Below are 14,970 nucleotides of genomic sequence, written 5' to 3' on the forward strand. Positions count from 1 at the left end.
TCCAAGCGGGCAGAAACAAGCGTGCGAGTGATATACCAGGTGGGGGCTGTAGCAGGGGGGTTTGTGCGTTGGTGGAGCGGTGGGGGGCTGGCTGGGCAGGGGTGGGGTGGCGCTGCTGGGATTGATGCGTTTCTCTTTCTGTCTGCGGTTGCAGAACCAAACTCTGATCACCTCTTTCTCCATGTTGAGCTGCTCTGCGATCAGCAGAATCTCTTCTGAGGTAGGCTTCTGGTTCTGTGGGGGGAGGAGAAGAGGGGCCTCGGTCGGTCAGCAGGACAACTGACCACTGACTCAAAAAGAAAACATTAGTGGCTGTCATTCATTACTGCGGAGGCACTGAGAGATCGCAAACCTCACCAGTGAGATTTCCATTTCATCTACACATTCAGACTTTAAGCAGTTAAATGACAGCCACGAGTTGAATCAGACAGCAGGTGGCAGTAGCATCCAGAACATGCTTGCACAGCACACACAGAATAGACAGCAGTTTAGTGCTCTATATAACCAGGGGTGGGCGATTCAGTTTCCTATGGGCCCACATTGCACAAGAAAGGAGGCGATAAGAAAAAATTTAATTAAGAAATGACATGATAAAAAACTCCAGGAGGGGTGCACTTTGTCCAGGTCTGATCTAAACAGACTAACCAATCCTTCAAAATCCTCCATCAATATTCCATTACAGTATTCCTGTTGTCAACCTTTCAGGAACGTTTTGTTCGCACAGGAGCCGTCAGCACAGCAAGCAGGGCGTGCAAAAGTCTCACCGTCATGAAAGAACGCTCCAGCGCCACGCGTACATTCGTCTCAATGCTGGTTCTCTTCTTCCTGCGGCGCCCAGGGACGCCGTCAAAGCCCAGCGACGGAGAAGACAGGGAGCTGGGACTGGGCAGGGTGCTGTCTATGGACATGGTCTCTGAGAGGGGAGCACGAGGCAGAACTTTCAGACCACAGGTCGTGAACAGATTCAGTAGAAAGCTACAGCTCTTCACTGTGTATTTAACTTTGGCTACAGTTTAACCTTGAACCTCCTTGAAAGCGTAAAGAAGGTGGTGCAGTTTGACTGTGAAGATTCCTTGCAGGTAGTTAGGTCCACATTTGCGTCCTCTCACCTGCATCATTGAGCCACTTCTCCAGCAGCGGCTTCAGTTTGCACATGTTCTTGAAGCTCAAGTTGAGGGCCTCGAAGCGAGAGATGGTGGTCTGGCTGAAGTCGTTGCCGTACAGCTTCCCCATGGCCAGGCCGACGTCTCCCTGCGCGATGGGATGTAAAAGTTGAACAACAGCTGATGACTCACTGACGGCAACCTCCGCGCGCGCACCTGTGTGAATCCCAGCTTAATACGTCTCTGCTTGAAAGTGCGGGCGAACTGCTCCAGCTCCTCCAGGTCACTGGGCTCCTCCGGGTGAGAGGTCACCGGCGTCAGCGCCGTCACGCTGCCCGCGCTGCTCACCTCCACACTCTTGTCTCGCTGGTAGGAGACACAAATGTTTGTAGATCACCGGCTCCCCAAAGAAAGATCGGCCGGCTCTGCGGCTAATCGAATCATAAAACATTCATGGTACCTGTGCTTGCAGTCCCATTCGGACCTGAGCGGTCAGCAGGCTCCCTTGGTTTTGCTGAGGTAGCGAAATAAGATTTGGTGTCGACAGGAGTCCTGGAAAAGTTCACGATTTGTTATAATTACAGCTATATAACACCTTTTATGAGGGGAATATCAAAATCTATTTTCTCGACAAAGGCCTGCTGACCTTGCTGGGCCTGCTGGGCCTGTGGGAGGAGGAACTGGGCAGGAGAGGGGAGGGAGTGTCCGGGCACCAGGACCAGCTGCTGGAGCTGCAGCAACTGCTGGATGTCCTGGTCGGCGACAGAATTTACAGGAATCAGTTCATAAGATGAGATGGAACTAGTCAAGTAAAGTAGAAGAGTGAATTGAATTTCTGTTTTTCTAACCAAAGTTTGAAGACACAACCACAAGTATTATAGTCAAAATTGTTGAACTAGGGCCACTATTTCTAGTTCATATTCCACATTTATTTACTTAATTCCGAGCTGTTTTTGGTGGCGAGCATGCGTTGCCGTGGATCCAGGGGTCACATGACTGTGGGTCAGTACCTGGGCGGTGAGCTGGATTGGCTGAGAAAGGGCGAGCTGGGGCGGAGGAGGCGGGACGGGCACACTTTGGGCGGTCTGTTCCTGCGTGCTCTGGCCCTGCGAAGCTGCCTGCGTCTGCTGTCCTGTCTGCTGCTGCTGCTGCGGCTGATTGGCCGCTGCCACTGCCGCCGCCGCCGCCTGAGCTTGCTGATTGGCTTGGGCGGCCGCGTGAGCGGCGTGCGCGGCGTGGGCGGCGCTGGACTGCTGCACAGCAGCGGCCAGGAGCTGCGCTTGAGCCTGCTGCAGCAACAGCTGCTGCTGAGCCGGAAGCAGAGCGGTCAACTGACGGAGGGACAGAAGTGGGAGAGCAAAGAAGACGTGAAATAGAGCAGCGAGAGGAAGCGTCGGCCAAGAGCGGCGAGGATGGAGTTAAGACAGCAAGCAGAACGTGAGCGAAGCAGCCTGTTAGTTTCCTTCACTGCAAGCTAGGTGGAAATTATTGGTCCCCACTTTCACCAGCACACCCCCACGTTCAATGCTGAGTCACTGCCAGATGCTCTGCCCTAGATACATGCAGAATCAAGTCTCTAGTAAAGCTGAAATTTCCCCATTTACAAAAGCTTGCAATACCACCAAGATGACGGTGATATTTCAAACAACCTCGGAGTGCTCCGTATTGCGTGTTAAAATCAAGGCGGCAGCCCACAACTTGCCACAACAAAATGAAAGAATGACGCCGCACTGTCAGAATTTCACTGTGATCGAACGCAAATACTGATGTGGTGTTGAGCAGTGTTTGGTCGAGCAGCAACTTATCGTTCAGTCTGTTAAAACCACGGCTTTACTTTACTTTGATACTGAGTGTTTAATACATCGACATACAGTATGATGAACATGTTAAACATATCCACCAAAATGGCCAACAAAAATATACATGCAACGAAACATTATTCTATCAATGGAGTAGTTTTAAAACAAAAGTGATCCTAAAAGTAGTTGTAGTTAGTTGATGCAGCACAAAAAAAACAAATGCACTTTAACTACATGCAGTTTAAGTTTCCCCAACACTGAATACAGGTTCCGACAAATGACGGAGAATTTTGTGGAAATGGGTCCTGAAGGTGAAATGTCTGTTCTTACCCCTGCTAGCTGGGAGCCGGTCAGCATGAGCTGTGTGTGTTGCAGGGCGGTCTGAGATGGGGTCGGAGCGTGAGGGGGAGGAAGGGCCGGGGACATCTCACCACATTCCTCCATCTTATTCTGGGGAGAGGGACGAGAAAACAAGAGAGGTCACTGCAGGAGTCGATCAGAAGGCATTATAGCATAATAACATAAATAAATAAAAAGCTCCTGAAGTTCTTCAGTCAATTGAAAAGTTTGTGATGCAAACTGCTAAATTATACATGGTTTTTCATCATAGTCCAGTGAAGAAGTTAACATTTTGTGTTGGCCTAAACCACTTATAGATACAGATAATAGGCTGAAGAAGCTAAGCTAACAGTATATTCAAGAGATATTTATCTTGTTTCATGATAGTCTGCTTTCTCGGGCAGCTTCTCCTTCAAGACACTTTAGCGAAGGAGGACGTTTTTGGAAAAGACTTGAAGTGCATTTCATTTATGGGGCTGAAAATGTCAGGTGGAACAGTAAGTTATCTACTTGTGTTTCCTTAGAAAAACAAAGCGGCCTGTGAGCTAAAATTGGCAGTTAAACCAAAAACGGAACTTGAAAATGGCGTCAACTTATTATAATTTTTTGTATTATTTAAACATTAAAGACACATTTTTGACAAATAAGCAAGTAATTCAGTTTATATAGAGTCTCTGTTTGGAAAAAAAATCCATCTGGCTTCCTATAGGTTTGTTTCACCATGTTTAAACTGACAACACAATCTGAGTCATAGATTTGCATATCTGCATGCAAATATTGGGAATTCATTTTGGAGACGTCGCATTAAGGCTTTATCTTGTTTGTCCCCAGGGAAGCGACATGCCATCACGCTGGGTTTGTTTACATGAGACATAATGGAGCGCCACAAAGGAACAATCCAGAGCTCACAAAAGTGAGACAAGGACACGGTCAATAGAATGTAACGTGACGTTAATAACACAAAAGATGCTCAAACACTCGGGTAACTGATGAAAACACACGCAGTCTTTCACTCACCTTGCTGTTGCTCAGGGTCGGCGAAAGGGAGAAGGGGTTGACTTTCATTGACTGAGTCTTGGGGGGAGGGGAGAAAAAAAAGAAGCATTTTTGCACAATGATTTACAAACAGATGTTAAAAGTATCATACAAATATCGAACTAGATGGTGGGTGAAGAAGCTTATTCCATTGATAGCTCATGAATGGAGTCAACCTGGTTTTACAAACCTTCATTGATCTTTAAAAATCACTACAAATGTGGCTTACAAAAGTGGATAAAAACATAATGGTTTGAGGAATGTTGTATAATATTCATGTTTTCTGTTTTCATGTCTTCTTTTTTGTTTGCCGCAACAGCCATTGTTATTACATCACAACATTTCCGTACAGACATAATTCTCCTCAGCCAGAGTGATTCTGGAACTAAATCTGACATATAAAGTTTAGTCTGTAATTGCATGTATACAAATGTGTACATACATTTAATACTAGCAACAATGTAAATGAACGATGGCTTTAAAAATTCTGCATCAGATTCATCAGGCCTGAGAGAATGCAAAAATAACAGAAATCTAGTATTTAGCGACTTAACAAAGAACCACCTCAAGATGAACTCATGAGCATTTAAAAATAGTCGGTTGAGTGATGGCGTGCAAACAAGAGAATCGCTCACTCAAGCAAAACATACCTGATGATTTGATTCAGATCCGTTTCGCTCGGAATCTGTGTAGGAGGGAAAGGAAAGAGTGAATAATCGTCATGTAATAGCACTGATAGAACACATGACCGCAGTACTGTCAGCCTGTGGGGCACATCATAAAGCACTCGAACTGGTGCTGGGTCCGCGCTTGCTGACGTTTGCCACAGTGACAAACATTGCAAGACGGATGGACGAGTGGCTGACGTCTCTTCTTTTTATCATGCAATTTGGTTTTTGTGACACAATTTCTGTTGTATGGAGCTCAACTGACTCTGCAGCCCGGGATCACATTTTATGCAGTTTTATCAAATGTTTTTAGTGTCACTCCAAGTGAAATCCAGAGCTTTTACACAAGATCCACAAAGTCCACAAAACTGTGCTTCAAATTGTGGCTATAGACACTGGAGGCAAACTTTTTACCAGAGAGCCCTTTGAGGCAGAAGAGCTGTGTGGTAGTTGAAGCTATCTGCACACCATGTTTCGACCTTTTGATGGAGATAACTCTCTGTATTTTGTTCCAGTGGCTGCGTCTTTGACTGCTTCTACTGTTAAACCGACCAGGTTGGCGCAACTTACGACAGCAACTGGATCTTTCTATGTTATATACTAGTAACATCCGACTTACGACTGGGATCGGTTCTGACCAACCGGTCGTAAGACAGATTGGACATAAGTTGAATGCCATTCAAAATGCCCGACGTGAGGGTTATAGGTACTAATGTATAGGATACACAACGTCAGTCTGTTGCGTTTTTAAGCAACCTTTTTCTATTGAACACTATTATATACCGAGCTGTTTACAGCCATAACTGTCGTGCGCGACGCCAGGCTGCTACGTGCTGCGGTTCCAGACATTGAATAAAATCGGATCGGATGTTACTTGTATGAGTTAATACTTAAAAAAATAATGTTTAAATATTAGGGCTGTCAATCGATTAAAATTTTAATCTCACTTACACTGAAGCTGAGTAAACTCACGATTAATGGCAAATGAATCACATCTGTTCTAAATGCAATTTAAAGGAAGATGTCAACACAAGAGTGGCCATTTCATGATGCAAACATTTGTTTACTACAACAATCATTCTTTAGAATAACACACCGTAACACTGTAAACATTGTGAGCCACTCTTGAGGTGATCAAATCTTCCTTTGAGTTACATTCAGAAGTAGTTGTAATCTACTAACTGCCTGTCTCAACCTCCAAAATAGGCATCAAATAGCAACAATTGCCATGGTATTTATAAAAAAACAACTGTGTATGATGCATGCTTAGCAACTTCTCCTGTGGTCAATGTCAACACAATCAATTATTATATGAAACAATTCAGGCTGGCATTCATGTCAACACCACTGACTCCTCTCCATCTCGCACCTGTGCTGTCCAGCGGTGAGTCGGCCCCCAGTTTCTCCACCTCTACTGGCTTGGACATCCTGATGTCTGCGGCACACAAAGTTCAAACAGTGAACACCGAGACAATGCGGTAGAAGGACAAGCAACGACTATAGCTGAGGCAGCCTGCGGTGTTTTGGGTCAACATGACTCACTCCCTCATTCACAATTTCAGCCCACACTTATTCATTCATCCTTTCCAATAATTGTGAAACAATGAGTAGGTCGTCGGGAGGTGTTTGCTCGCTCTAAATTTAGCTGCAAGGTGTTCTACGTGGGAGCAACCTCGAGCTAAAAATGTCTCGGTGTGTCACTCCTCAGGCGACCACAATGCTTCCTGGTTGATGCGCTGTCACTCAGTGATATCAAACGACAGAGGTCAGGTGCTTGACTCCTGAGGGGAACAAAATCACCACCTTCATTGCTAATAAGGGTATGATGGTGGAAAAACTGAAGACATGAGTGAGCTTGCCTTTTGGATAGCACAACTGTGGGCTTCATTCCAGATAAGAGATGAGGATCAGCAGCCTCAAGAAGTGGACAAAGCTGCGCCCCAACTCATGTGAGCGCCAATCTAAAAGGTGTTATGGTGAGGAGGAATTCAGAGCATGTGATCATGTGCAGGCGAAAACACACGAGAAGTCGCGAATGAAACCTACGGGCATCAACCTTCAAGCATCATTGGAGGCCGGTGCAAAGAAGAAAGAAGCGCATTTCGTCAGGTTACTGGAACTGAAAACATGAGAACGTTTGGCTCACTTGAAACCCTTTTTTTCTCCTCTCTCTGCACCCTGAGTGAGAGACACGCACATGAGTCCGTACACACACACACACACACAAGCAACTTCCCTTTTGTGAGAATATGCAAATCTGCCCAACGTCTAACTAATTATATCTGGCACCTGCATAATAAACTCATGACCCCCATCCATCCTCACCCTATTCTCTCCCTCGCTCCGCTCCTCTCTAGCAGCCAAACAATGTCCAACCCGCCATCATGCTGTTTATTGAAATCACATTTGATCAGACTGGATCACGTGATCCATCACTACATTGCAGTCAGTAACTCAAAGATGACCGTGGAATCGGGCCAGGGGTGGGGGGGTGTCAGGGCTTCAGATGTCAGATAAGCCGCAGTCATAAGGGGAAGTGGCGAGGCGCTAGAGAAGAGCGCGCGAGGTGCGGCGGCAGGGCGTCACCGCCACACCATCACTGCAACATCTCCTTTTAAAAAGCTGCGCTAATTTTAATGATCTAGTCTTGCTGTACAAGCAGACCGCCATCCATCCATCCATCCATCCATCCATCCGCCCCAGAGTATAAGCAACACCTGTAGTTTCCAAAGTTACAGGCTGTTTCTGTTTTCATTTTATTTTTGGTAGAACGAGCGGAAGCTGGAACAACCCAGCGTTACTCAACTTACAAGATCTGTGTTTTTGTCCACATTTGAAATATATATATATATATATATAATTGCTGTGGGAATCCTTTTATTCAGCTTTAAAATTTGTTTTATACTTCTATACCTGCACAAATGAAATATTAATATTTCGTAATTATTTTTCCTTCAGCTCCTTATTGAACTTTGTTCCTCCTTTCCTATTATATCTCCTGCGTGTTGCTCAGAGTATTTTTGATGAAAATCTGATTTTCTGAAATTATTTTATTTGGGGATAATAAAACTAAAATGAAAAATATTCAAGGGATTTTTGAACTGATAAAAAAATACAGACAGAAAAAGTGGAAACGAAGTTGAGAGCAAGATCATCTCTTTCAGGGGAAGCCACAAACTGGTTCACTTCAATGTGAGTGAATAGGCGAGATCTCGAAAATGTATTCATTCCTGACTCATGATGCCTGAAATCAGCATTTTATATTTATAACTCCCAACATCTCAAATCATCTTTACAGACTTCATCATCAGAACTGAGTGAAGTGGGAGCCAGATGCACGAGGAAAGTTGCCAGACCTGTTTTAACTAAAAAAGAAAAGTGAGATTATTTCTTCTGTTGGTCACAACCACAGGAAGTGATCGACTCGCAGAACGGTTCCTTGAGTGTCTATCAAAACATTTACAGCAGCTTTGAAGACGAACATCAATCTCACAGGCCCATCATTGCACTTCAGTACAATCCCAGAGAAACTTGGTTTACTTTCTTTTCATAATAATTTTTTGGGGGGTAAAAAGCTGGCGTGACAAATGAGGTCAAGTCTGAGACGTCTGGAATAACACTGAACCAAGTGGCTGAGAGTAGATCGCCTCCAAATAGAACCAGACCATGGAAACAAATGAGGCTAACAGAGTGAGCTTAGCTATCCACCTGAGACTTGGAGCGGAGCAGCTAATGCTCAGAATGAAAATAGTGTGAGAAATAACTGTAACAAATTAATCTAGGGCTTCATAAACTTAATCTATAAACTTATGGAGTAATGTAAACCTGTCTGTGCTATGAAGATGCAGAGAGATCAGACCTTCTAACCATTAAAACAAATCAAATAAAAGTCCAATTTGTGAAGGTAAGAATTTAATATCAAAGCACCTTCAGCAAATTATGGACACCAATGCTCCTTCCAGTCAGAAGTGATGGTGTGTTGCAGCTGTTTCTGTCAGCATGTAATAACAACAGCTCTTCTATGTTAGAGCCACGGTGCGCCGCTCTCCCAACTTGGATCTCTCCTCCTGTAATGACAATCACTTCAACGCCCAGGTAATAAAAGCGCTGTTATGGCGCGGCGTCTCATGTAAAGTGCGGCCTCGCCGAGCGTTCTGGTGAAAGCCTGTCTTGATTCATGGTTAGAAATGGCCGACGGACATGTGCGCGGCTGCTGCTAATGTGGTCAGTAGTACTGTGGCGGGACAGTATATCAAGATGCTGCGTCGTTCTCTCACTTCCCCTCCTGACTTCCCCCTTGTACCGGGTTGAATGGCGAGCGCTAAACCCAACACTTACTGTCAGTAATGCTATTAATATGATCCTGTCTCCCGCTCACACACACACACCTTAATTTAAAACCTGCTGCACACTGAAGATTGGGTCTCTAATTCTCCTCCATCTACCGGCGACTCCTCACCAGTCTTGTCGTGTAAACTGCAACCGCAGCAGAAACATCCAGTTTAAATACTTTGCCAGGCTCGGCGTGTTAATCTAGCAGCAAATCCACGGGTTTATCTGTAATCCAGCAGAATAGAGCGGCTGCATCTCAAACAGGCGGCATTTTTCTGCCGTATAATCTACAGTCATGTTTGTGTGGTGCAACAGGAGGAAGTCTGTCTCTCACTGTCGGACTTTTCTGCTAAAGAGCATTTTTGAGGTGAAGCTGATGAAACCGCCAGATCTCCCACCGACGATCAAACCCCGAGCCTCGATTTCAAGTGAGTCAGAAAAGCCTCAAAGGGGAAGACGACTCACCAGCCTTTTTTTAAATTAAAGAAGGCCAAAAAAGGTTAAACTTCAAAATTTCCATTTCAGAGTGGAACCTGTTATTTTGTGACAGCAAGACATTTTTAAAGGCGATAAAACAGAACAGCTCATATATATTGGCATAAACGTTGGCTAGGTGAGTTTTCCTTCCTGGTGAGTTTCCTTCCTGGTTTTTAAGATGGTTTTTGAACTTTTTCACTCACCAATATTCAACAACATATCTTCTTTCCAATGTTTACAATTGTATTACTTATTTGTTTTTTTTTAATAAAACAGAGAAAACTAATATACATTTTCGAACATCCGACAGTTGATGAAACAAAAAAGGGATGTAAAAATAATGATGAAGAATTTTGGCTGCCCACATGATCATCTCAATAAAAGCACACAACAACACACACCAGCGAGTTAAACTGAAGTGACACCAGTATGCCACACACATACACCAGGCATCTCAACAGAAGGTTGAAAACCAAGTGTGTGTGAGCTGGATGGAGCTTCACGCAGCATTAAAAAGCACACACGTTGTTTGATCACTTGGATTCACGACTGGTAGTCAAACACATTTTAGCCTGTGGCGTGTCTCCGTGACCTGCGTCACTCTTCGACTCCATCGTTCAAGTTACTCTGCAGCGGTGTTCCACGCTTCAAAATATTAGTTTTACTGAGTTTGTTTTTAGTCACATCCTGCCTGATCTGATTTTTCGCCGTCGCTACCTGGATCCTCCTCCCTGTGACAGGGCGACCTTTCCTGTTCTCCTGATGTTTGCGCTCGCACTGAGGAGAACTTGGAGCAAGTAGGTCCTGGATAGGACGGTCCCAACAAGCCTAAATGTGAGGGCCATTATAGTAAGCTTCAAGTTTGGCTCACAGTCCCGGTTAAGGTGAGCCATATCTTTTGGACGGGGAGGCTTAGGGTGAGAGGTTGGGGAAGCCTCAAAAGTCATTGAGAAACATCCAAAAGTCCTAACACTACAAGAATGTCTGTGTGTGTGTACTTGTTTAACTATCCTTGTGTGGACCTTACGCTTTTATGGGGACATTTTTGCCGGTCGCCACAAGTCCAATCCTCAATTTGAGGATTAAAACTTCACAATAACTGAGGTAATAGTACTTGAATGTAAGGTTAGCTTAGGTCCTGTTTGTTTTGGATGGTTCGGTTTAGGCTGAGTGGCTGGAGAGAGCATGACGGCAATGAGTGGTCCCCATAAGGATAGCGATATAGACGTGTGTACGAGTGGGTGTGTGCCTCTCAACTGTGCACGTCACTTAATGGTATTGTAAAAATATTGTTATGATGAATCACAACTATTAGCCACAACAAACACAAATACATGAACAGATAACAGTCATATCAAATGGTCGCATCAACACGCAAAGATTATTTTTTCAAATAGACCAGCAATATTATACACAATATTTTACAATATACAATATTTTCATATAAAATAAAAATTACATTTACAATCAACTTGACCGCTCTTTAATTACGTGATACTTTGTGACACACACACACACATTTTTTTTTCAATGAACTAAGGACTTGACCCCTGACCCTACATGTATGAAGAACATTGAAATGTTTTCCTCAAAATTTTCGAAAACATCAAGTCATATTTAATCACAATTTTCATATTTATTCATATTTAAAATGAATGATGATTGTTATTAATTTCTTGATATATATATATATATATATATATATATATATATATATATATATATATATATAATTGATTCACAATGAAACAAAACCTTGTCATCTTTTAGTCTCACCCAGTAAACAATATCATAAAATCAACACAGACTTACGGCAATGCTATTTTCAAAGCAACTTTGTTCTTGAGGCCCCGTTTATTGTTGGGTGCACCTTTGTCTATGAGGTGAGGATCATAACTTTCTCCTCTCTCAGGCATCAGTAATCAGTAGATATATATATAATCATCAATTCATTTTTTTTCCTCATAGTAACTTTAAATAATCGCTGTTGTGCACGCACATTACATCTTGCTTTTGAACTTCCATAAACACAAGACAAGATAGTCACTTGCACAGAAGAGGCTGAATCACTCACACTATGACACTGATATATATGGACATGTACTGAATGAGATTTGCTGGTGAAAACATAAACATGGCCATGTGACCTTTATCTCTCAACATCCATCCATCTATCCTCACATCCCCTCTCCTTTCTTTGATGCCCTCCAATTAGCTGAGCTGGTTAAAGCTATTCATCTGCAGCCCGGGACACACACACACACACACACACACACACACACTCACACACATGTTGACTGGTCCTGGGTCTGAATGCAGCCGCACCGCTACTCACCTGGCAACCACATAGTGCAGAAGTCCTTGGCTGGTATGGCTGCTGCCGCGCTCATGTCTGACACCATATGACTGTGTGTTCATGTGTGTGGAGAGAAACTCTCTCTCTGTCTTGTCTGTCATGCTGACTGTCCACACCCCCCAAGTCCCACCTCCTCCCCACATCCTGGCACAACAGGAAGTCAAGCCTCAGAAGTGTAGGAACTGCTCACAGGAGATGACAGTCAAGACAACGCACGCACCAAGGTGGGAGAGAGAGAGAGAGAGAGCACGAGACAGGTGAAGAGGAAGAAGACGGAAAATGATGGCGTGGATGGAAAGATGTGCTCACACAGGCAGGAGGAAGTCACACTGTGACTGAAGAACAATCGCTTCATTGTCTGCGGAGTCCGAGCGCCCACGGAGAATGCCGAGCGCCCACGACGACTCCACGCGCTTCGACAAGTCTTTCCAACATGCAACGCCTGGTCTCTTCATGTAGAAGTCTTTAACCAACGCTTTTTTAACGGTGTTTTTCTATCAATAATTCCATTTATAAAAGCTCTGCAAGTCTGCGTAATTCCAATAATAATAATAATAATAAAAATAATGAACGTCAAGGTCGCGACTATGACTATTTCAATATTCTCATCGCTCCTAAACATAATGTGCTGCGTTCAGTGAAAGTTAGAAATCTGGTTTATACTAAAGATTGAACAAGTCGAACGCTAGTTTTAAACTTTTGAAGTAGGGTTTCAGTCGAATATTATGATGAATAGTGACGGTTAAAATGCACTTTGTCGACTTTAAAAAGCAACTTTCGCTTCCGTGAACGCTCTATGAACATGAACGAAACTTCATACGCAAGTAAATAAAGCAATGAAAGTTTGAAATTACATAAAGAAATTAAGCTAAAAATATATTGTTTTTCACTTTTCCACTAATGTTTCGCGATTCATGGTTTAATAATATTATCATATAGCAGAGTCGCGCTGTTAAACGCGTGTTCAGGCTGTTTCAATGTGTGTTTTCGACTCCGACTGTGTCCGTGGGCAGGTGCGAGACGCGTGTCTGAACCCCGCGGAAAGACAGAAGTCACGACAGCGCCCACTGCACCACTGACCAGACCACACTCAGGCAACCAACCAGAGAGATGTCGCACATCCGCCCGCCAGGGTCGTCATCAAAGGCAAGAAAACAAAATATAAAGTGGGTGAAATCACCCGCGGGTCTGTGAGCTCTGTGATTTTCTCATCTCATTGCAGCGTCTCCGCGCAGTCTGGGACGATGGCACGTGACGACCACAAGGAGGCAGTATTGATTCTGTCATCAGGATCAAGGGGCGGACGAGAGTGGACGTCTCTTCTCCGTCCTCCTCGCTCGGTGCAGCAAATACAGGAGTTTAGCCTGATAAATACTTTATGAAGTGATTTAAACCACTTGGATTTACCGCTGTGTTGAGCACACTCAATATCTGTTTTGGAGAAGGCGTTGTGAGCTCTAAAACTTTGAGTAAAGATCACATTTTGACGTTAAACTGCATTGGTTTCTGGTTATTTGTAGCATTGGAAGCCCGTTTTTAAATACATTCAAGTTGTAATAATGATCGCATTTTGTTGTATATGTATTATAATACATCCTACATATAGGATAATACACACTTCTATAACATTTATCCACATTTCATTATCAAAATTAAACAAGCGGTTTTCCTTTATTTTGAAAATGTAGTTATATTGCAAAGGTTTTTGTTTATAAATATGTAATGATGCAAAGGTTGTTGAGAATGCCATAAATGTGTTATGAGGAAAAATAATTGATTTTTTTTAAAACAAAACAAACAAAAAGGATCAGATACCAGTTGACATTTAAAAATAGAGAGTAAATCATTGATGTGGATGATGTAATATCATGGAAAAACAAGTGAGATACTATAGTTAAAGCAGAGAGTTGATATAGCATGTTGTTGAATTATTGAAAACGATTTCGATCTGTGACCCTAATTGTGACTCTCCCAACATGGTCGCTGCCGTCGGGGAAACATGAGGGTTGTGAGATTCCTGTCCAAACTCCATTAACATTCTTTATTAAAGTGCCCAGCGAGTCTCTGCTGACCAGTTTACCGCTGTAGTGAATGGCCCAGCTCGTCCAAGGACAGTGTCAAACCGCGCTCAGGGAGGAGGGGAAGGCATGACTGCGGGGTCAAAGGTCATCTGGCCGGCCCGGCCTTGGCCGTGACCTTTATTCAAACCTCATCAGGCCGGCAGTGTGAGTCTGGTGTGTGTGTGTGTTTGTGCAGAGTATCTCCTGTCTAAACAAAAGCGTGGATGTGAATCCCGCGGTGCTCTGTGTGTGTACAGTTCACGACCACTGAGGGTCCGGCGGGCCCCAGGAGGTCGAAGTCCAGTTGCCATGGAGATCAACATCAGCATCCTTGATACTAGAGCTGAGCATTGTTTGGTTGTGGCCTTAATAATGTGACATCAATCTTCTCGCGTCACACAAAATGACATTTTTATTTTAAGGAGATACATATATGAAGCACTGCGTTATCTTTCTTATTTGTCGTCTATATTTGATTTCTTTTTTTTTTCCAGTCACACTGGATTTTTTTCATATTAAATTGGGCCCTTTTTTATTGAGTAATTTAGTCTGGGTCATCACACAACTTCAGGGTTTTTTTTGTATAAATTCATCAGCCGATTTTCATTTTTAACAATAATCTCATAGGGAATAAAATCAAATTTCATACACAGTGAACCATTTCGTATATACTTGCAATATGAAGGCATATTTTAGAATTTATTTGTGTGTACACGTAGATGAATAATCTTGTGAAGTGAATGTAAAATAATCAAATAATACATTTTATAGAAATCCAAACACATTATTGATCACACCTCT

At 43.4% G+C, this 14,970-nt stretch overlaps 1 protein-coding gene across 1 annotated transcript in view; it reads right to left on the reverse strand.

Annotated features, from left to right (window-relative positions):
- Nucleotides 1–14,970, reverse strand: part of pou2f2a (POU class 2 homeobox 2a) — a 56,106-nt gene that overhangs the window by 10,663 nt on the left and 30,473 nt on the right. Inside the window, exons 2-12 of the mRNA XM_053881600.1 lie at nt 6,314–6,379; nt 4,927–4,961; nt 4,259–4,315; nt 3,233–3,352; nt 2,114–2,434; nt 1,750–1,855; nt 1,564–1,655; nt 1,320–1,469; nt 1,110–1,251; nt 765–913; nt 37–234 (exon numbers count right to left, since the gene is read on the reverse strand). Coding sequence (XP_053737575.1) covers nt 37–234; nt 765–913; nt 1,110–1,251; nt 1,320–1,469; nt 1,564–1,655; nt 1,750–1,855; nt 2,114–2,434; nt 3,233–3,352; nt 4,259–4,315; nt 4,927–4,961; nt 6,314–6,379 — 1,436 coding nt within the window. The remainder of the gene's footprint in view (nt 1–36; nt 235–764; nt 914–1,109; nt 1,252–1,319; nt 1,470–1,563; nt 1,656–1,749; nt 1,856–2,113; nt 2,435–3,232; nt 3,353–4,258; nt 4,316–4,926; nt 4,962–6,313; nt 6,380–14,970) is intronic.

The sequence above is a fragment of the Synchiropus splendidus genome, chromosome 12 (genome assembly GCF_027744825.2).
Source record: "Synchiropus splendidus isolate RoL2022-P1 chromosome 12, RoL_Sspl_1.0, whole genome shotgun sequence".
In the NCBI taxonomy this organism is placed as follows: Eukaryota; Metazoa; Chordata; class Actinopteri; order Syngnathiformes; family Callionymidae; genus Synchiropus; species Synchiropus splendidus.